Source organism: Varroa jacobsoni, unplaced genomic scaffold, assembly GCF_002532875.2.
Source record: "Varroa jacobsoni isolate VJ856 unplaced genomic scaffold, vjacob_1.0 scaffold_724, whole genome shotgun sequence".
Classification (NCBI taxonomy): domain Eukaryota; kingdom Metazoa; phylum Arthropoda; class Arachnida; order Mesostigmata; family Varroidae; genus Varroa; species Varroa jacobsoni.
The window spans coordinates 325,798-347,575 of NW_019213626.1; the positions used below are offsets into that span (position 1 = coordinate 325,798).

At 37.0% G+C, this 21,778-nt stretch overlaps 1 protein-coding gene across 15 annotated transcripts in view; it reads left to right on the plus strand.

Annotated features, from left to right (window-relative positions):
- LOC111263004 (solute carrier family 25 member 35) overlaps positions 1 to 21,778 on the plus strand; it is a 62,690-nt gene that overhangs the window by 30,863 nt on the left and 10,049 nt on the right. For 8 of the 15 annotated variants that reach the window (XM_022837687.2, XM_022837693.2, XM_022837692.2 and 5 more), the window contains 6 exons: positions 4,127 to 4,222; positions 12,781 to 12,864; positions 16,686 to 16,784; positions 17,096 to 17,281; positions 17,479 to 17,648; positions 17,977 to 18,116. In XM_022837687.2, the coding sequence (XP_022693422.1) occupies positions 4,127 to 4,222; positions 12,781 to 12,864; positions 16,686 to 16,784; positions 17,096 to 17,281; positions 17,479 to 17,648; positions 17,977 to 18,116 (775 nt within the window). The other 7 variants (XM_086969403.1, XM_022837697.2, XM_086969405.1 and 4 more) reach the window with 7 other exon arrangements.

A 21,778-nucleotide genomic window follows, 5' to 3' on the forward strand; every position in this document is an offset into this window, starting at 1 on the left:
AGAACTAGCATTCATTTGAAGTCGTTTAGACCAATTCCGATGGCATTCTATCGTGAATATAGAATGAAGTCAGCGGGACCTTTAAATGCCGCTTTCCACCTTTAGTCATGCTCCATGGATCGGTTAGAAGAATCCCGGCGTCCAGTGCATTCTTGGTCGGCGTAACGAAAAGTGAAGCGACGCCAACAGCCGTAATCAAACTGCTACCTGTGCTCAGTGTTGGTGAAGCTAGCTTTCCGTATCTGTGGCACTTTGTATCGAAGGCTCTACTGCTGACATTGTTGCTTGCCACAGTAAGCTGCGGAACGGTTTCACCAAGCAGCATTTGCGCTCTTTCCATGTCAGTATCGATTCTTCTCCCAGACGAAAATATCGACCTTGCTGCAACCAAGTAGACTAACAATGAGGTATTCATAGGTCTTTGGTCTTTTGTAGGCCCTCGGTTTGGAGTACCTCATCGCTTCCGGCATAAGCAAATCTGATTTTAACCAGAGCGTAACCGATATGGAGAAATATTCCGCTGTTCCTTCCAGTTCCTTTCAATTTAAAACGTTTTGTTACAAGAGGACCAAGATCTCTCACAAATATTCGCATATTTGTCATGCTAAAATTAAGTAAAGGAGATTTGACCCAAAACATACCAAGGCATTATATAACGCAATTTAATTGATTTAAGACGATTTATCGAACAAGACAGGCACAATGCTTTATGTCATACGACTCAATCGACAACAACACCTCGTGTGCTTGCTTTGCATTGATTGTCACCATCGTATGAACGTTACTCATCTCGCTAAGCCTGCGCAACGTCATGATGTCTCTCTCTCACACGTACACAAGGCACACGCATTTGCTCTGAATCGTCCTTTGTTGTTTCTGTTTCTTACCCCCTATACCACTTTTAAGCACCGCTTAAGATGGCCTATTTTCAGAAAAAAAAGGTATTTTTACGCCTGGTTTTAAACCGAGACCAGCTCACGTGCTTTTGTGTTTAGTAGGTAAAAACGTTACCACTACACCACCACAAAGAAGTTTTTAAATATCTACTGTACCATTGCTAGAATACAACTTATACCTCAGAAGTGTTAGCAAGGTATGTAAGTATTGTAAGTTCGAATGCACACTTCAAATATTAAAAAAACCTAAGACAACTGCAGATTTTCGTTAGAATTTTATAATAATAGATAAAAAAAAAACATGTTTGATATATAAAAAAACTCATCAAAAGTTTTCTATTGTAAAAAGGTGGCCTTGAGGCTGTATGACGATATTGAGCAATGGATAGTCATCTTTTATTCATACATTATGTGCCGCCTCTTAAATGAGACTTGTTTCCGATGTTTCTGCTTTTTACGGTAACAACTAATTCATAGTGCGGAAGAAACTTAGTCAAAACACGATGTTTTATACGTACCAAACTCACGGCATAGCTCGTTTCGGGTAAAAGCCCATATTACGAAGATGCTTGGGATGTTTTTTTGTTTTTTTCCCACAAAATGCAAATCAACCATGCAAATCCGATGACAGTCATTAACAAAGAAGACCGTGAAACCGATCTGTGTATAAATTCAGTCCATTTAGTGTTTTAAAAAGTTAATTGAGCACCTACATACCCTAGCCTCTAGTGGAGATGGTTAAGTTTACCTGACATTATAGTCCCGTGAGTTTAATCACAGTTCCATTGTAACGTTCTAGGCCCCTTCTAGCGTGGGTTTTTAGCCCTAAAAGTTATTATCAACGACACAGAGGTAATTCTAAGTCGTTTTGGTCGATGCTTTTCATATAGCCCAATCTCCGCTTTTTAGAAGTGTGTCATTTTTAAACTGTGTACATAATAATTGCCGAGTGTGCGGCATATCCCATAGATCGAGTGTTTTTCTCTTTAAGGAAAGCTAAATCTAGTAGAGAAATCCAGCATAGATTTATAAGGGCGTACTCAATATACGGAGGCTATGCTTCAAATTACTCTTACTATTTCTGTTGAAAGATATTCTTTCTTTGGAAACGTTTTTTTTACTTGGCTGCGATTTATTTTTAAAAGTTAAGAATTCAAGCATCCATCTTAATAATCTGCATTGCATCTACGGTTATGCTAGTACAAAAAAGCAGATTCACTTATTTAAAAGACTCGGCCAACACAAAATGGTTTCTTAATGGACTTTTTTCTCAGCTGCTCCAAGCGACCAATTTTCAACCCTAATCTTTAATTGAAGTTCCTAGAAGTCTAAAGATGTTACTCCTGATTACAAACAGATTAATCCGAATAATTTCGATGAATATATAATGAATTCGCCTAGTCCCTCCTGATGTAGGTAAGCTATGGTCACAAGGGTCATATTGAAAAACTCTGACGAAGTTGGGCGAGTAAGATGAATTGTTCAAACTTCTGACATTTAAACTAGATAAATATCGAACACTACGAATGCAAATATTGGTTTGTTCGTGATATTTATCGGATCAAAAAATTTTTTGATTACCTGATTCTACAAGCTGATTAACTATTATACGACAACAGTAGGTTCAGCGGTAAGAGTATTGCTTAGTGCAGAAAACTGACGCTTAGTAATCAAGTCTGACTTCCGCCGAAAACTGGTGAAAATACTGAGCGAAAAAAAGCTTGACAAACTCCTAATCCTCGAAGATTGAAGTGCCGATGTAAAGTGCCGAGCAAAAATGCTTTCACAGAAGCAACAGTTTCTAGACAATTAGTTCAGAAATAGACACTGAGCGATCAAAGGGCATGGAGGACATGTTAACACTTCAAGCCTAAAAACGGACTGTTGTAATAATGGAAACTCTTGCGCAAAATAGAAGTTAAACAATGTGTGCCCTGTCGACTTAGTATAGGATTCCTCAAAGCAAAGGATGAAACTGTAACAAAAACATCGAAGATGAAGAAGTAAAAAATGTGAGCTGAAACAGAATAAATTAAAACACATATTATGCTTGCACAACTTCCACCACCACAGATCCCAAGACCAATATGGACTGTCTACCAAAGAATTAGAATGTATCAGGATCAAGCGAGAAGATGGCTTTGAAACACAGAAAGCAACTTCAAATACGGTGCTGAATTGATTTAGGCGCACCGTGGCGCTTATACTCCTGGTGAGCATAGAGCACATTCGATCAATGCTGCCATTTATCTTGAATTTCTGAAGAACTCAATAAATGTGTGGTAGCACCTAGCACGTAGTGTGCTTACTCGGCAATAACGCTCGGTTTCTCCTCGTCATATTTCAGTCACAGCCTACAATAGGGAAATTAGAATCAAGCGACGGCTTTAGCCCCAGTCTACGTGACTTCAATCTTTTTCGAAGAGGGCGATAGACGGCATAACGTTTGTCTAGTTTGATATAGATTAGCTTAAACAAGCCATCGATAATGAAATTAAATATAGTAACGCATGATCATATGTATATTTATTCTACATTATACAGTTTAAGAAATTATTAAGGCCACGAAATCTCTATAGACGACCTACAATTAATTAAACACAATAACTGCACTTCTTTTTTGTTAGAATATTTGTTGATCATTAACTAATACACACGTTGCTTGTTTGACGGTTTCCGGACCTCTTTACTATCATAGACTACGTAACTTCTGCATTTTTATACATTTATTAACTACCGTTACGAATCAGCATGAGCTCCATGAGAAAAATTGCTTACATTCGGTTGATACTTGTGACATGGATTCGGATTGGTGGTGACAGATCGCATGTACTGACTGGTGGTGGAGCTCCAACCCTTCACTTCTGAAGCGGGCGTCGCATCCCCAACTCGTATATGACGTAACTGCTTAGAACTTGTGCGAGCTGCGTATCTTGACTACAGCTTGCGAAGCTTGCCTTGCCTTCCAGACAACGATGATTTCGTAGCAAAAGTATCTCGTTCTGATTCTCCATTTTCGTTAAAACGCAATATAACTACAACTTGCATTTAAACATCTATAGCCCTTGTAACATATATTAAAATAAATAAAATCTAGGCGAGATAAACATGAGTGAACGGTAAGCTAACCTACTGGATATAGCTTCTGTGCCGATGATGCCAACCAAATAAGCACTGGCCCAGACATGAAGCAAATCGCTGAAATTAACAAATCGAACGTATCGTTCCAGGTGGTAACGGCGTCGTCAGTTGTCTCCGATATGATAACGGCCTCGATTGCCGCAACAGGTGCTACGATCGTGGTCCACCCCGTGGATATGGCAAAGGTATTTATGCCGTACTTTGCAGGAGCAGTCTCTAGGAGTTTGTTCATAGACCAGAGGGCAGCAATTATCTTATGACGCCAGTAAGCCACGGTAGATGCTTAGGTGATTCTTATTTCAAAGAAATATTATAAATGCTGATTGGTGCTTTTCATTGCGCGTTTATTGTACAAAACGTATCGACATGTTCACTATTTAAATCGACCGTATGTATCTTGAAATAAATTAAAGTGTTTGAGTTCAAATTATTTCAGTTTAGCATGTACTTATTGACTTACGCGAATCTTCCCTGGTCGTAGCTCTTAGCCGTGCTACTGAATGAGTACTGGTCGATCGGCTTGCGCTTAGGGAGGTGTCGTACTTTCGCGCTCCACCGCATCCAGCCATTCGTCCACGTTAGAGATGCCTGTGGAGAATATTTTTCTAGGGCGTATAAAGATTTGTATTTTCAGGTGGGGACAGTCAAGCCAAGTTCTTCCAAAATTTCTTAAAACTTCGGTTATTCAAACTTGTCCAGGTGGAATGCTTCTTCAAAGGCATAGATCATCTGCGACAATCACACCGCTCGCGGTAAACACAGCACCAAACCAACCTTCCTATCAGCTTTTGCTGCCACCATGGATTACCATGAAATTGTCTTCCGTAAGTAATAAAGTCATCGCCCTGAGCTTATGGCTGTAGAAAATAGCTAGCGTCGTTTGCGTGCTCATAGCAGTAATACGAGTGGCAGGGCAAAGTGAAACGTCAAATGTCGGCAACGTGAAGGATAGTACAGTCCAGGCTTCTGGCAATCTTAAAACATCGATCTGTATTAATACATTGGCGGTAACAGGCAGTTGAATGAGAGAGAAGGAAACGTTCGCAGTTTCCTGGCACTATATTAGTTCTTACTGGTTTTAAGTTTGTTTAAGTGTAAAGGGACTTCTTCTGTCTGTATCCTCGGCCGAACTGCTTCAATTAAATTGTTGAGCGTTCTTGTCAGTAGCAGTAAAAAATTTTGCTTATGATCCTTATGCATTCTACCTAGCTGTAGTTCCCCCTACATTGTACCGTCTTGCATTGCAAGCTCCGAAGTTGACGTTCCTGCTTATGAGGGTTCTATATCCAGGAAGATGGCTGGACAAGAAACCAGTGTGAGAGTCGGAGCGCTCTTCCGAATCTTCCATCTTGCTGGTGATTTTCTCTGTTTCTCGTTGCGTTTTACTACGTTGGCTAGATACTTCAGTTGGGTTCGTTTTCAGGTAAAAGAACATGGATCTTGCAACCTACAAAACCGATGCTCGTTAAGCAAATATTTTTCAAGTTCCGTACTGAATTGAATAGGCATACACTGCGGGAATTCCATTCATAGTGACGGACAACTAGCTATTTGTTGGCCTCTTAAATCAGAATTCTTTTTAGAATTTGAATACCGCAATAATAAATATTAAGCAGTTTGGTGTTCGTTTTTAAGCGTTTTATAAACTTCTCTATACGTGCAAAGAGTTGATCCCTATGAAGCTATATATATATATATATATATATTTGTCGTAACTCGCGTGAAACATCGTGTGGATAAATTGCGAATGTTTTCTATGCGCCTGGAGAATTTGACTTGATTCTTACGTTGAGATTTGGCGAAGCAACGCTGATATCGTCTTCGGTAAGTAGTACTATTAGTATTAGTAAGTTTTTTAGTTTCTGTAAAGCTATAAACTAGTGGGGTAACTTTATGCTGCTTGTCCTGACCATCCAAAATATCGCTTAATATAAATGGGGCTAAAATTGAAACAATCGAAACTGTAATGCAGTATCAAATATTCGTGTCATAAAGGATATCGGTATCGGATGTTTATCTGTTGTTAGTCGATCTGCGCGGTAACGGACAGGATTACGCATGGAGAACTGCCGCTTTGACTTATAACGAACCAGGCTCATTCAGTCATCTAGCTCTTGTCGTCTTTTTCACACGGGAGTTTGGAGTAATTGCTGGCGTTGTATAACATTATTATCATCCCAGACACTTGATTATAAAAAAAATAGCTTTTTTTTTTATTCTCACAACTTTAGTAAGATAAGACTACCTCTAAAAACTACCTCATTTTGGTGGTCTTTTAGCAGACACGATATTGTCATTAAAAAGAGTGTTTAGGATACTTTGCCAACTTTTCACATTTACTTATGCGGTTAAACGTTTAGTTAGTAGTTTAGCCACTTGATCTTTCCAATTGGGGCTAAACGTATATAAAAGCGCAAGCTGGAATTAAGGGTGGATTTGGTACTTTAGGTGTCAGGGGAACACTTCCTCCGGGCTTGTAATACCATTGAAAGCCGAGGGCAGACGCTTGTGAAAACCGATAAAATAAACATTGTTGTCACTCAATAGCCGTCATTTGTTTCAACGCCCGAAAAGAGATGAAGCTGTAATATATGGTGTGCCAATAAGAGCGGAAAATATAATTTCATAATTGTGGTATTGATTAGCATGCTGCCAAATAAGTGTTGTCGAAGCCGAAGTTTGAGTCTGACGAACGGTTCGAACAAACACGCATCTACGGTTTAATGTTAATAATTTACCAAATCATCAAGTCTTTCAGTTTCTCTCTTTATAGTTAATGGACTTGGAGCATTTGTCTACCGAAAATGAATTGCAACTTTTGAATCGTTGCAGTCAAATGCCGCCGCTTGTGGACTAATATTTAACTATTAGAATTATTAATAATGTAGAATAGCGATTTGTTTTAATATTAAATGAAATTCTCATTTATCCATCTTTGCTGGTAGTAGTAGTGCTGTCAGTTGACCGCCGACCGGTGCAGTCGTGTGTACGTGTGCTTTTTAGTTCACGTGCATTTTCGGGAATGTATGTGCTTTATGCTTTCGCCAATTGATACACTTTATATATATGGTACAATTATTTCAGTAAAAATTGATTAGCTAAGTAGTGATCTAGAAGTTTAGTCACATGGGGTTTGATTTCGATCTGCTTATAAACCAAATAATCAGATTATTATCGCTTACGTTAGTATAACTTGGAGATACCTAATAAATAGAAGTCCAGAGTTATAGATTCATCTCTGCGATACTGCGATAATTACTAAAATGATGCATTTTTAAGACTTGATGACTTTAAGACTTTAAGACTTGAACAGAAAACGTACGCGTAACTAAACGAAATCAAAATTGGATTTTCCTACAATCCTCTAAGACCAACCGTAGTGTCTTGTAGGCTACCACAATCTGGTAACATCACGAACTCCTACAATACTTCATAAAACGCACCCATCAATGTAGAAACGGTAACAACATAAACAGTAGCCTCAGTAGAGGCTAAACGATGCATCTTTATGGAAACTGTTCCGTGAATACGTAATGCATTCATTTATGTGCCGTGTCATATAATGCTCGCAACGCAGAACTACTGTTGGTTAGGCCAATACAAAGACTGCTGGACTAGCGTGAGTTTATTAATATTCACCCATATTAAGTACAAGAAAGGTGACTTTCAATTAAGTTGAGAATGGTAATACTGTGTGTAGGAAAAAAGTGATGGAAGCGCCGGTTCACCGTCCGCTAACGGAATTTTGTATCTGGGATGAGGAATCAAGTCAAGAGCATCATGAAGAATAAGCATCTCATGAAAAAAAATTCAATAGTACTTTGTCATTCCTATACAAATGTATAGTTCATTCGTTCTTTGAAGTGTCAGCATTCCCACAACTGCTTTGGTTTTTGACACTTCCTCTTCTCTTCGCAAAAGATACAGTCAGCTCAGGCATTTTGCTTGCTCAACCGAAGTTATCAAATAAAATAGAGTACTGAGCGGTAAGTGATGAAAACCGTTTTAAATGACTTGAACTGTTTTAAAACAGCTGTGTTCCTATAGATGCATCCTATATATACATGAACATAAAAAGTGGCAGATAAAACTTTTTCATGCCTGTGTGGATGATTTTGTGATTTGGAATGTGTTTGGTATATTAAGGCGGTTCAGAAATGCATTACGCGTGTATAAGGTAAACGCTTTTTGCTTTTGTACTTTTTACGTTTAAGATATTCTTGTTTTCATACCTGCAATTATTTTAAAAACGTTGTTTTCCGACATTTCTAGTTTACGATTAGAAATCAGGGTTATTCTTCACTGTTTAATCCTTTCTAAGAATGGTCGTAATAGCTCGTCACGTTCCCCTTAGGAATTAGCAAACACAAAAACAATATCCAAAATAAACAAAGACCCTTTTTAGTCGACTCAATATAATCTACATCCTCTTTTGTTCACCCTTACTACACACACTACATGTACAAATCAAAACAGATGATATTCTTAAATGTTCGATGGTTTTACTCGGCATTCCAGTTTTTCCATCTGAAGCCAGTGCATGTTAACGACGACTTTTCATATCTTTATGGGGATTTTCCTTTCCCACTATCAGCATAGCTTCTTAAGTTCTTTTTGGGTCCGCCCCCTGGACAACAATTAACAAAATAACTTCTATATTCGCTTTTAAAACAAGATACATTATTCGCCAGGTATATCCTTGCCCCCTCTTGTAGCGTGAGAGGATAATCTACAACGTTGCGTTTGATCTGTTCTGAATTGCTTTTCCATCTTTACTGAATCTGTCTATTATTGCCGTATCGTTTTCCATTCGTCCCGATTCTTGAACCATCTGCCCTATCCTTTGCTTTATTCTTACAGTTCTTTTCTAACGGAACATTATCCTCCTATTGGCGAGTTCATCTGATCCGTGTTTATCAAACGCACATCTCGGTTGCACTCTGTGTAGTCCTGTCACATATTCATCAAGACTCTCTCTGGTTTACTATTTTTTTTTCTATGGAATTTGCTTCTTGCGGCAATAAACGCTTTATTGTTAGCGAATCTGGCTTTCAGTCGCGCTATTATCATATCATACTAGGTAATCTGTTAATACCTGTTAGTTGCTTCAACGTTATAGTCTGGATTCGAGTCCGGGCATAGACACATTTTGTTTTGTGCGGGGAGCTAGCCTTCTGATGAAATACCTGACGGCGAAATCGGACGTAAAACTCTAAATTTAGAGAAGTTAGTAGCAAGATCGACGCGGCCTCTTGAATCGCCAGATATTGAAACTGACCGTCCGTACTAAGGTAGTTTCGCAACAGCACACACTTCTAACTGTCGTTAAAAATGCTCTGGTGTTCTTCCGCACCACTCGTTTTTTAGGAAAGGGAAACGGTTATGGTTTTATTATGTTTTTCAGGTTGCTCATTACAATCGTCACTACTTTTTAGCTTCACATTTGGCGTCGGCTGCGCCAACCGTAGTATTTAGCAATAGAATACCCACACTGACTCGCTGCTTTAAGTAAAAAACCCTTTTTCAGCTACATCTTCTATATAACCCACAAAGGTACTATACTTAATGTGTTTTCCATTGGTACACCTGTTTTCTAATGTGTCATCACTGCACTTCGTTTTATACATCACAACACCACAGTAGTACGATCTCAATATTAGGCAATTACAAGCAAGTTAGAACGATTTCGAAATTTAATAACCTTTGAACTAGTTGAATTAGAATGATTATTTCTTACTATGTGTTACAGATGCTCATCTTTACTCTTGCCATACACTTATCTCAGCGCTCTGAGAGCTTCGGGAAAGCTATATATCTACCATTTGCGTTCCCGCATCTGATTTCTTTATTTACAGTTCCTCGAAATAAATCAATTATGCTCGTTCACTAGTCGCGCTTTTCAGAGCATAGAATGCTCCATAGGCACACGAACTTTAGTCGGGAGAATAAGCTGGTTGAAGCCAGTGTTGGATATTCCCTTGCTCAATCTTTAGGGTGTGTCGATTCCCGTGCCAACTATTCTAGGGGACCTCTTGAGGAATTCGAAATAGCGGGCTGCATACATTTCTTCGTTTTCGGCAAATATTTCGTAATAGCAAATGCTCCTGATGTCCTTTTGCAAGTATTACAATCACTTTGCGTCTAAACCTACTCAACACTGCCGCGAAACTCGGTCTTTCAACAAGGCGACGATATCCTTTTGCCTACTTTCTTTCTGGCTGGCCATTGAAATTCAACAATACCCGTGTTATGGCACCTAGATGCTCCAAAAGAATTGTTGTTGAATAAAGTTCCACATACTGCATGTGAAATACAACAACAGAAATTTCTAATTGGCCTGAAGTCTATTCACAGGAAACCCATTTTTTACTCAAATCCCGGATTTTATATATTTGTGTTTTAATTCTATGACAGTTTACATATGAAATGCCAATTTTAGCAAAGAAAGACTTTAGCTTTGTTTTCCAAGCTTTGTTTTCGTAAACAGTCTCTTCGGCTGTGTCCATACGTTCTTGTCCTTTGGGTTCCGACTTCCAAGCTACCTCCACGCTATTCCTCAACACTTCAGACTCTGTTCTTGAAACGTTTGCACGATTCACCGTCAAACGCTAATTTGCGATACTGAAAAATATTTTTATTTCGCTTGGAGTGGACTCAACTAGTTTATGAACTTAAATAAGTTTCTAAAGAATGAGTATTTGCCAGGCAAATATGACTTGCTCAGTTATTCAGTTTCAGAGTCCACCCGATTCGTTTATAACAGCTTAATATATTGCTTAACATTAACATTTGCGTTAAAGTGATATGACAGATACTAACTGAAATAAGTGATTGTATCGGAATCGCTTCTTAGGTAATTGTCAATAGAACAGAATGCTACTTTAATGATTTAGTAATAAAAAAAAAATAGTGGTAAATGAAAAATGTGACACATGTTAACAAATGTGAAATAATCTTGAAAATGTATCGCTAACTTTTCTAGCCATGAAGTTAAATTATGCAAGGATTTCTTGTGATGACTACTACCATGGAGATATCTGCATAAAGCTAAACTATTTTAATTCGCACCACCTAAGAGTAACCTAGGATAGCGAAACATTAAAATTATTCAGATCGTTAATGTATTTCGTAATCTTAACACTTAAGAAGTCGCAGAGAGTGATATTAAAGAGTACTGAAGGTAGCGAGATACATGTTTGATATACATCCATAAATAGCAACAATATATTATCAATATCACTAAATAGTGACTTGAGTCTTCAAGTAAATAAGCTATTCACAGCATCTAAAGACCACAGCAGTGCAAGCAATCGTAATGATATAGGTACCGAAAGGACCCAAGAAGATTTTTAAACAAAGCAAATCGCTTCTAAAGAAAAAAAAAAGCCTAAAATGGTACATAAATAGCAGCTAAGTGACTTGGATGTTCTTGGCTTGTTCAATGACACCTCTGGTTCTGCAAAAAAAATAGCCGTACAGTTAGGGAAAAGGCAAAGTTACAGTCTAGGCCACATATTCTAATGATGAAGATACTTTTTTCTTCTAGATAAAAAAATATTCAACCACTTTAGTAAGTCGAACTTGTTCCTTTTGATACGTTTGTTGCACACAATCGTAGTTCGTTGTTAATAAAAAAACCTGAACCATGAGCGAAAGCTAAACAACTGCAAACTTACGAACCTTCAAGGAATCACTGCCCTATCGAGTAGTTATACGTATTAAATAAGCAATCTCATTTCATAATACAGCATCTACTGCTTTATTAAGTAATGGACGATTAATTTAGCTTTTTGTTATATTCAAATTATATGCATAAAATTCTTAGGAGCAGAGGGCGTTAAACAATATACTTGGATCACATCTAGAGGATATGTTCTTCGAATTAGGTGTCGTTAACTTTAGCCTTGGAACTGATCATCTTGATCAGCTTGAAAAATATAAATGCGATTCAATTGTCTAAGTAGAGTTTGAGAGCACACTTTGTAATACTATAAAAACTGAATTAGGTTGGGTAAGTGTCGACTCAAACTTACACACAACAGGTACAAAACGATGTTGCTATGAATCTAAAAACTGACTATTCACAACATGATCTATTAAACAACGCTCTCTTGGCTTGCCGGTCGTGAGTCATTCGAGTTAGACCTAAGACTTCTTTACGGACGTATGCTTTTTGAAGCAACACCTATCGGACATAATGTACGTATGTCACCGTTTTTATGGCTGTTTTCGGACGTAATAACAGGAGTAAGCTCCAGTTCTTTGGGAGAATAAAAGGATCACAGGAGCTCAGTTGAATGTTGAGGACTATCGTGTTTTCCTGAAAAGAAACAAGACGCCAACAGCAATATTTCTTAGTAGTCGCATTATCGGAATGAAGAACCGATATCAACACATATAGTTCTTTTTGAGAATGGCTCGGGGTCCCGTTTCCTATGGACATTGTTGTCGTACTAACTGTAGCAGTTCGCTCCTAATAAGGGTTGTCTCGAAAAGCCTTTGGTCCGTCTCGGAACCAGCTGTACGGTTGGCATCAAGCTGCGGATATTATGTTGACTATATATAATTTCGCTGTTAGGAATCTAATAATCCTTAAAGCAACTGTTTGGTAATTTCATACTTACGAGGCCCCTAGATACAGGTGAGTATAACGAGCTTGATTCGTTTTATGATGTGTTTTAATTTGTAGGATAACATGCGGCTCGAAGTTTAAAAAGCTTTGGAATATGCTTTTTATTTTCAGATACGTATTCAAATGCAGGGCGAGTTAATGCGACATGGTGAATACAAGGTTCACTACAGAAATGTGCCTCACGCAATTTATCAGGTAACTACGGCTGCAAATACGACTGAAACTGGAGAGGCCGATGCCGTTAGGTGGGTAGCGTTAAGAATGTGTCGAATTGTGAAACAAAAAAAGGAAAGCGAGGAGAAATTGTTCCACTTTCAGCTTATTCGAATTAAAAAATAATTCGAGCATATTTGCACGCAGCAAATCATTGGTGGCTGCTTACGAGGTTTTCGAAGGAATAAAAGAAGGAGAAATGGTGCCTGATAGGCTAGTGGATGGCCTTAATTAGATTATCGTCTAGAATAGGTTTGTCGAGACGCAACAAAGACCTCCAGTGATCGGTTGAAGTCAAGTTAGGGTGATAGGAGGTTTGAATTGTCCGTTGTTGTTTCGCTACTGTTCTTTTTACAACGCGCCTCGGTGCCGCTACGTTATAGACCTGTCAGAGTATGACGTTCAAATAAAGCAATCTGGAGCGACCGAAAAAAAGGAGGAATTATTTAATCATTACCTTTTATATTGCTAGAAGCTTTACTAAAGTATCAAAGTGTATCTGCGCCCAAAATTGAACCTAGGCAACATCTGTGTCTTGCTGGTTAGTAGATTATTGTTGCATCATCGCAAAGGCAGCGCAGTGTTTACCTACTTAGCACTTAAAGAGTTCTTTGTTTCGTACTGAGAGGGGGCTAACTGTCTGAAACAATGCCTGAAGGTAGTACGGGATGTAAAACTCGAAACGTTTTTAGCAAGCTTGAAGGCTGACAGCAGCATATCAGGGTGACATCAGTGTTACTATAAAAGGCGACGTCGGCCACAATTATTATGGAGAAGAAGTAGTGCCTGTGTTAAATTGAAAGATGCGGTTAAATTGATTTTATTAAATCTTAAAAAAAAAAAAAAAAAAGAGAAATTTCGATATATTAGGACGATACGTAAAAGGTGGCTCCTAGCGTCAGCAAAGCGACAACATCATAGAGAATATAACTACTCAGATTTTAAATACGTTTATCTTGTTATGTAAAACTGCTGTTATACAGAATTCTACTGTTGGTACTTCATGTACTGTTCTATGCTAGTTTACAATAGAACATGAATAGAGGACTGAAAACATTTGAATAACGAACTGGCGTTATAGTGATTATGATGGATCACGTTAATTTATTGAGCACAAACACACGCTTTAGCTATGTTTTTCAAAGCTTGACGTTATAAGTAATCATATGTCGGATCTATGCAAATAACAAACAAATATACAATGGCTTGCTCCACTTCAAAAGTTCGAAAATGCAAAATACACAAAGTTCAGCTGTTTCTCTACACACCTTCCTAGGCCTAATGGTAAGGACACAATAATTAGCTTACACATACATTTAAGGAAAAAAAATATTGATTTATTTAGGAGTTCAATAAGTAAGATGGTTACAGACACCATGGTAGCTTGGGTATGTAGGTAACATCGTACTAGTAGTAGAACAAACGGTGGTGGCGATAAAAGAATGGTTAGAGATGGCGTATGTATGTTCAATTACCTTAGGGAGCAGTAAAACAGAGTATTGGAAATAGATAAAAGGAGTGGTTTATATATGTTTCTTATTGGTATTGAGGTACGAATAGTATTTAGTGTCGCTCAAAATATTATATTATATTTACAGTTAGTGACGGTTTATCTGTTGCCATCGGGAGGCAAAGAGCACGGCTTTACGGTTGATGAAATAGAGTTTTTGCACTATGGTGACCATGTGTGATCCTGGAAACATCAGAACGCCGACGTTCCAGGATCAATAATATTATAAAAATTTAGTTGACGTTCACAATTTATTTAGAATGTATTTGACAGTGGAAATTTGTTATAGTTGTTGGAACGCATCGCTGAAGCTGTCAATATCGTCTAAGATACTCTCTACACCCATAGAAAATGCTTAGCCAAGCTGTGTAACGTAAAAAGTTATTTTATTGTAATTTTCGATTTTTTGCTTTACACAATTGGTTTCTGAGTAACAGTGGCGTTTAGAATTATTTTCTCATCTATTTTGCTTTACTTTATTACTCATCAAATTACCAAAAATTATAAGCTGTTACACGCTGACCAAAATTCAAAAGAGATATTACTCACGGTTGGTCTAAATTTATTAGCAGAATACTCAGATATTCACAATCAAATCTTGGAAAACGTGGATATATAATTTTGTGTAGTTCAAAGGGCATTGCTTAGGGCAAGCGAGTCACAGATGTTGTCTAAACGCAGATACAACTGTTAATCAGCTGTTCTAATCGCAATAAAGCTCAACCCTTTTCCCAAACATAAACTTTGCCTCGGTAAAGGCGTTTGGTGAGCCCATACCGATGACCCTGTGAAAATACTCTATGTTTCGAGTTGTTATCGCCGTCAGCCATTCGATGGAACAACACAAATCGGAGTGTCACAACGTGTGCCAAAAGCAAATACGTTACCCACTAAGCTATGATGAGATTTCTAAAAAAGCCTAATGTGCCAAATAGACATTTCAGTTAGATTAACTGGTTCGTTTTTTTAAATAGTTTGTAATAATAAATAAAAACTGAACATGTATTCTATGTAGTGAAAATTAAATTCGGAGCTCTGCCACTGAAAATGCATAAAAATTAGATTTAGTTAACAGTAAATTCAATATGAATCAAGTTTAATGCATCTGATTTTCATCGGTATAAGATGTAGTTAATTATAATACATCTTATAATAATGTAATACATCTTATACCAATGAACAATTACTACACGCACTATTTTTGCGATACGACATCAAAGTGGAGTATTAAAACTTTTCGATTATCTCTTCTCAAAATACTGCTTAAGATCCTAACTAATTTGTTGATAAGGCGACTTTTTTTAATAATCTTCTCAAAAACTGTAGACAGTTGCCAGCGTGAACAAGTACGTCAATGTAGAAGCTGGAAGAAAAGGATTTATCTTAATGGCTAGCGGGTAATTACGGCAATGTCCTGGAGTTCGTTTATTATTATGTGTTGGCTCGGAATTTCTATAACAAGCTAGTGAGACAAATATAATTGAGCAAGAATTGTTTGCACGGAAGATATGCAAGCAGACAACGTCAACGCTGGTACTTTGCAATAGAGGGTCAAATACGACAATAACATAGATGTAGCCAAATGAGTAGCGGATTCTCGTTTTCGTCTATATTTTTTTCTTGCTCCATGTTATTTTCTCTCTGAAGGAACCCTATAACTGCAATGGGGGTGAAGAGATTACTGACAACAAATGTAATGATTTGAGTGCTACGTGGCGAAGGAAACGGAACTGATTACAGCCACGCAGACCTGTCTTTGTTTGAAGCAGCGCTATACGACAGTACCCGAAATAAAAGTCGCCGCGTTTCATAGTCTGAGTTTAACTTAAACAAGGTGTACATTTAAGAAGTCAAATCTGCTATTGAGCCCAATACGGTAAGAGATGATTATTGTTGTATGTAGGACTTCAGCGGCTATTCAAATCGACGTGATGACCAAATTTGTTTAGGCTTATACTAAAGGCTCAGCTATAAGTTTCTTTCGATGCAATGCGGAGAAAGTCGAAATAACTTTATCCCTTAGTCTAACACTAAACGTACCACTTTGCAATTTTTTTTTACGTCGCCGTCAAAACACAATTGAAAAAACACAGTTTGTATGAACACAGTAAGCTTTGGCTAGACGTGGTGGGAATATTGATACGTTGTGTCAATGTTAGTCAACGCTATACGAGTCATCTGTTAAAGCTTCTTTTCGTAGTTTGCTTCTAATAAATGAAACGTTTATTTATAAATATTTCTTAAAAAGGATGCATATAATTGACGCGTAAATCGGCGCATTGTTGTCTTCTAGATAATGAAGCATGATGGTTTACTTCGTATATACCGCGGAATTATACCGGCTACATTCTACCAAATTATATCGCAAGGATTTCGACTGGGATTATTCCAGGTACGTGTTCAGCTGTGAAACAGGCTGTGTACAAATTAAATGGATACGTTTAGGTTTGGCTTGTTTGTGGGGTGTGCATTATATTTTTAAACTCTTATATTTTGATAAACATTAGCGGTCCTCATAAAAAGAGCGAAACTGCGTCAGACTGTGAAATAACAAAACTTTTAAGGGATAGTAGGCAGTTTGCTCTGTGCAAGCTTTCAGTTTAAATCTATGATTGTATTTTTTATTTTCTGCACTATACTCGTCTCGCGTTTTCACCATAACGACGTATATTTAGGACATTACCTTTTCTTTCTCGTTAACAGTCGATCGAGGATTTAGGTCTGACCATGGACTCAAATTTGGAACATTCAATAATAAAGAGTGCAATATCGGGAGCCTTTTGTGGAGCAATCAGCGCCTTTATCGCATCGCCATTTTTTATGGTGAAGAATTACCAGATGATTCGAAGTGGCAGCCAGATTCGCGTTGCTCATCAGCGACAGTATACGGTATTTTTAGAGCTTTTTCGATACAAAACAAGCTTTGGCGTGGTAACATATGTATATAGATTACAGTTGTGTAGTACTGCGTTATAAACTACAGCAAGGAAAAATTTAAGTAAGTTAGGCTTATTAACAAATAGATTAATTAAATAATTAGAAAAAGAACGTTTGTTGAAAAAGGAAAAAATGGTGGTTTGTTGCAGAGCATGCTACATGCATTCTATGACATCTATCGAAGTTACCGTCTAAGCACAGGTCTCTGGAGAGCTACCGGATCAAATGTTCTTCGCGTTGGAGTGGGGTCATCAGTTCAACTCTCTTCTTTCGTTGGAATTAAGAATGTGCTCAATCTCTCCGTTGATTACAATGAAAGGTATCAAATATACTTATGCTTCATTTTTCGATTGCAAGTAACTTTGACACCATATTACATTGTGAAAAACGATTAATTAGAAAAAAAATGTTTTTGACAATTTACGGCAGCGTGCGGTTGTATTAGAAGAACTAGCTTTTATTCTTCTTCCGTTAAGATTAGACGAAGGCTTTGGTCATAACCATATTGCTGATAAGAGTGGTTTTAGACTAGAAACTTATCATGTGTCCCTTACAAGTAGATCTTATTGTTGAATCTGAATTGCTAATGAGCTCGAAAAGTTAACCATTAAATAACAAATACATTATACTGTTTTGCTTCCATGCAGATTTCTGGTATTCAACACAATAATGGCTGCGCTAGCCTCAGGCGTACTCGTGTCTCCAATTATCGCTTCGCTCGATCTTATTCGAGTTAGAATGTACATTCAGCCAGTTGATAGCAACGGACGAGGACTTCTATACAAAAGTATGACTAAAAATTATGCGAGATTTAGGTACATATCATCTACGAGTTCTCTACTAAGATGTTTCAACTTTTTCAACATTTAGCTTTTTTCATATCTTCCGCTTCACGAATCTTGTACGCCTAATCCCTTCTTTCCATATGCGACCGTCCTCAGTGATCACCAGTCCCTCGATCAGACGCAGTCGATCGAGTCTGTCGTTCTTGTTGGCCCCGATTACCTTCTTAGGTACCTAAGAAGTTATCAGAATGAACCTGGAACTAACCGATTTATTTACGACTCATTTTAAATTCGCCGATTGTAATCACTAAAATGTTTAGCTCTAAAAGGTTTAGATCCTTTGAACAATGTGTGACCAGGTCTAAACCTAGTATACAATCCAGTTCCAACGATGATATTGCAGCCAAACTATGTTTGAACTCATTTTCGCAAACAAAAAATTTCACTCTAATTTCTCGTATGCGATTTTTTTCTTCGCGCAATTAAACGACTCAAAAACCAAAAAAATCATAACTGTTAGAAATGGCTTTCGTATTGATGATAGCGGGAAAGCGATCGTTCCTCCTTTCTATTTTATATAAAAGTTTCTTTGTTATTATTCAAATTAAATTTGGACAACAGAGTATATAATACATCTTTCATTCTCTTTTTGGTAATTTTTAGTTTAACTTTACTTGAATCTGATTGTTCCAAAAAAGAGTACACTCTTGTTTTTGTAGTTCTTTTCTAAGACAAAAGTGTACCCTAACAGTAGTAAACAAACCAGTATTAATGGAATGTAATGCCTTTAGATGCACCATAAATCTTATATATAATGTTTACACGCATCGGCTGGCCAAGTAGATATATTACCACCATGTTACCCAATGTTGGTAATAACCTGTTTAATCCGCAAAATATACGGAAGAATTACCCTTAAAACCGTAAAACTGCGAAGTCACTCTTACTTAAAGAAATATTCTTTATTTAATAATATCATTACTAAAAATTTACAAAAGTAACTAAACAAAGATTCTAAATAAAGATGGTTTTGTTTTGTAGTATAGCTAGATATAAATAGATTATTTAAACGATTTATTATTGTCAGACATTATCCATGTCATTTTTCACCTTATAGCGTTTTGGTTGTAGCTCAATATATACATTTATATACGATAGATCTTTGGATTACTTTTTTTTTGCATTTTCCGTCACAGACATATCTGATGGAGTGTTCATTTATTATAACTATCACTCGTTTTAATCACAGATCTCATATGAGCTTTAAACCACTCACATATCATGTTTAAAATTTCCGCCCTTTAAAAATTTTTTTTTTTAATATAAATCATAGGCAAATTAATCAGAAGTTTCACTCAAATCTGCTACGCATAAACAATTGGTTGTTTATACTGTTCTCAGCTTTAATGTGGTTTCGAGACGAATTGGAACATTATTTTCATGATAGGCCACGGTAAGCATTTGACTGAAAGGAAGAATAAAACAAGGTTGAAAATTCACTGAAACGCCGTGAAAAACTATTTATTGAGCCCTCGGAATTTTAATGTCGAAGTAGGCTAATTTTTCTAAGAACAAAGTATCTATTGCCAATTCAGTCCATCAGATAATCCCCATTGATTAGCTTCACTTTAAATATACCTGCTTTAATTTTTTCTATATTGTAGACCTTTGGATTTTTAGAACATTTAGCGTGCGCTAAATCCAAAATTTAGATTCGTTTAATTTTCCATGCTTGGCTTGTTTAAAAGAGACTTGAGCAAGCATACAAGTAAATGTTACTATTACAGGGTCAGTGACGAATTCGGAAAAGACTTTTTTTTTGACTTACGAGTTGTTAAGGCCACAAATGGAAGCCATGAACGATGCTTCGTTAGTAGCTGCTACATTAACTAAGCTCGTCCATTACGGGTGTCTTGTGCCAGCATTTTTATCAAAATAGCGATCTTTATTATAACGCAAGTTGTAACATAAACAGACAATATTAATTAGTCCTAAGTTATTAACTAAGATGTCGGCTTACGCTCAGCTAGAATGAACTGTATACTACCCGGCATCACGTTCTACAAACCAACCAATATAACTTTATAAGTTATATCTGTTAGACACCTGACAGTTAAACGTACATATATAAATATATATATATATATATATATGTTTAACTGTCAGATTGTCCGTCCATGTGATCGTTGGCTTTCATTTTCTATCTTAATAACTTGTTTCTGTACAATCAGGTATTATGTGTACTAAGGCCCAATTCTAGTCGCTTTCACAACTTGTGACGATTTCATGTGATTTGGTAACTATGATCACAGATTGGTGTTTCGAGAAATGGAGTTTAATTATTATCTCGATATAGATCGACCGGGGACGACCGTTCCTGTTGCACACAGTTTCACATCTTCTTATTAACATGCTGCGTCCTCACTAATCCGTTTTTACACAAATGTACAGAAAGTAGTGGACTATTCGGTTCGTACTAGCGCTTTTTAACTTCTGCGCGCTTGTGGCTGGGTTTGATTAGGGCGTTGTTCATTAAGTTACGTTTCAAACTTCCCAAGTTTCAAGTCTCCCACTTAGACCCTTGCAATGCGTTATCTCAATTATCCAAAAGCCCTAGTAATACACCTGAAACGTCAAATCCCAGACAGTTGAACGCATATGCTTGCCCACGTGTTGTTTGAACTGTTCCGCACGCATTTTTTTTTCAAAGGGACAGGTCCTCTTTACAAGGAACAAAGTGTGTCTAACTTATGTATGTCTAACTTAATATGTCACTGAACCTCGATATGCAGACTTGTTATCCGTATACCATCGGATAGACGGCGTAATCACCCTAAATAACAACCTACTTAGTTGCAGTCAAAAGCGGCAATGTGTGGCAGTGGCAAACAAGCCTATAAAAGGCTGAATAATAATGACAAAGTTTAGCTAATGGGAAACATAGGCGTCTATTTTCGATTTATTATCATGTTTGTGCTGACTAACAAAAATTGATAAGTTTAATTTTTCCTAAATCGTCCCTTTCATGTATGTATTTTATATATGTGATTCTTGGCTTGGTTCTTTAAGCTTTTAAATATAAGATGATGATGCAATACTAATGTTAAAGATAAAAAAATTAATCTTACAAGATTTTAGCTCTTCATCATAACGTTCTCTTTTTGGGCCAAATCAACCCACACCCAAGTAGTATCAACTCAGACGGATATATGTACACAAATACGTTGTTGAGGACTATTATTTTTTCGAATATAATTTAAAAACTAGTTTACGTCCTTTATGTGGAACAGAGTTTTGGACCCAACCAAATTACGACTGTTCGATCACCTTGTTGCACAATCCCCGTTATCCCTTTTAACTTAATCTTTTTTTTCTTTACTTTTGTCTTATTGCAACTTTTCTATTGTAATTCTTCCGTCACGTTTTTTAATACACCTATTGCTTTTTTAATATACTTACTGCTTTGTTTTAACATACCTTGCTGTGTTCTTTCTACCTTGTTTTGGCAGGTCGGTCACATTACCTCATTACTACGTCGATAACTTTCTTTGCTTGTTCAATAATTAAAAAAATAATTTATTTGTATAATAATATAGTACATAACATATTCTTTTACAGTGTTGTAGTCATTTTGTACTTCTATAGCATGTCTTCTGTTCTTCTA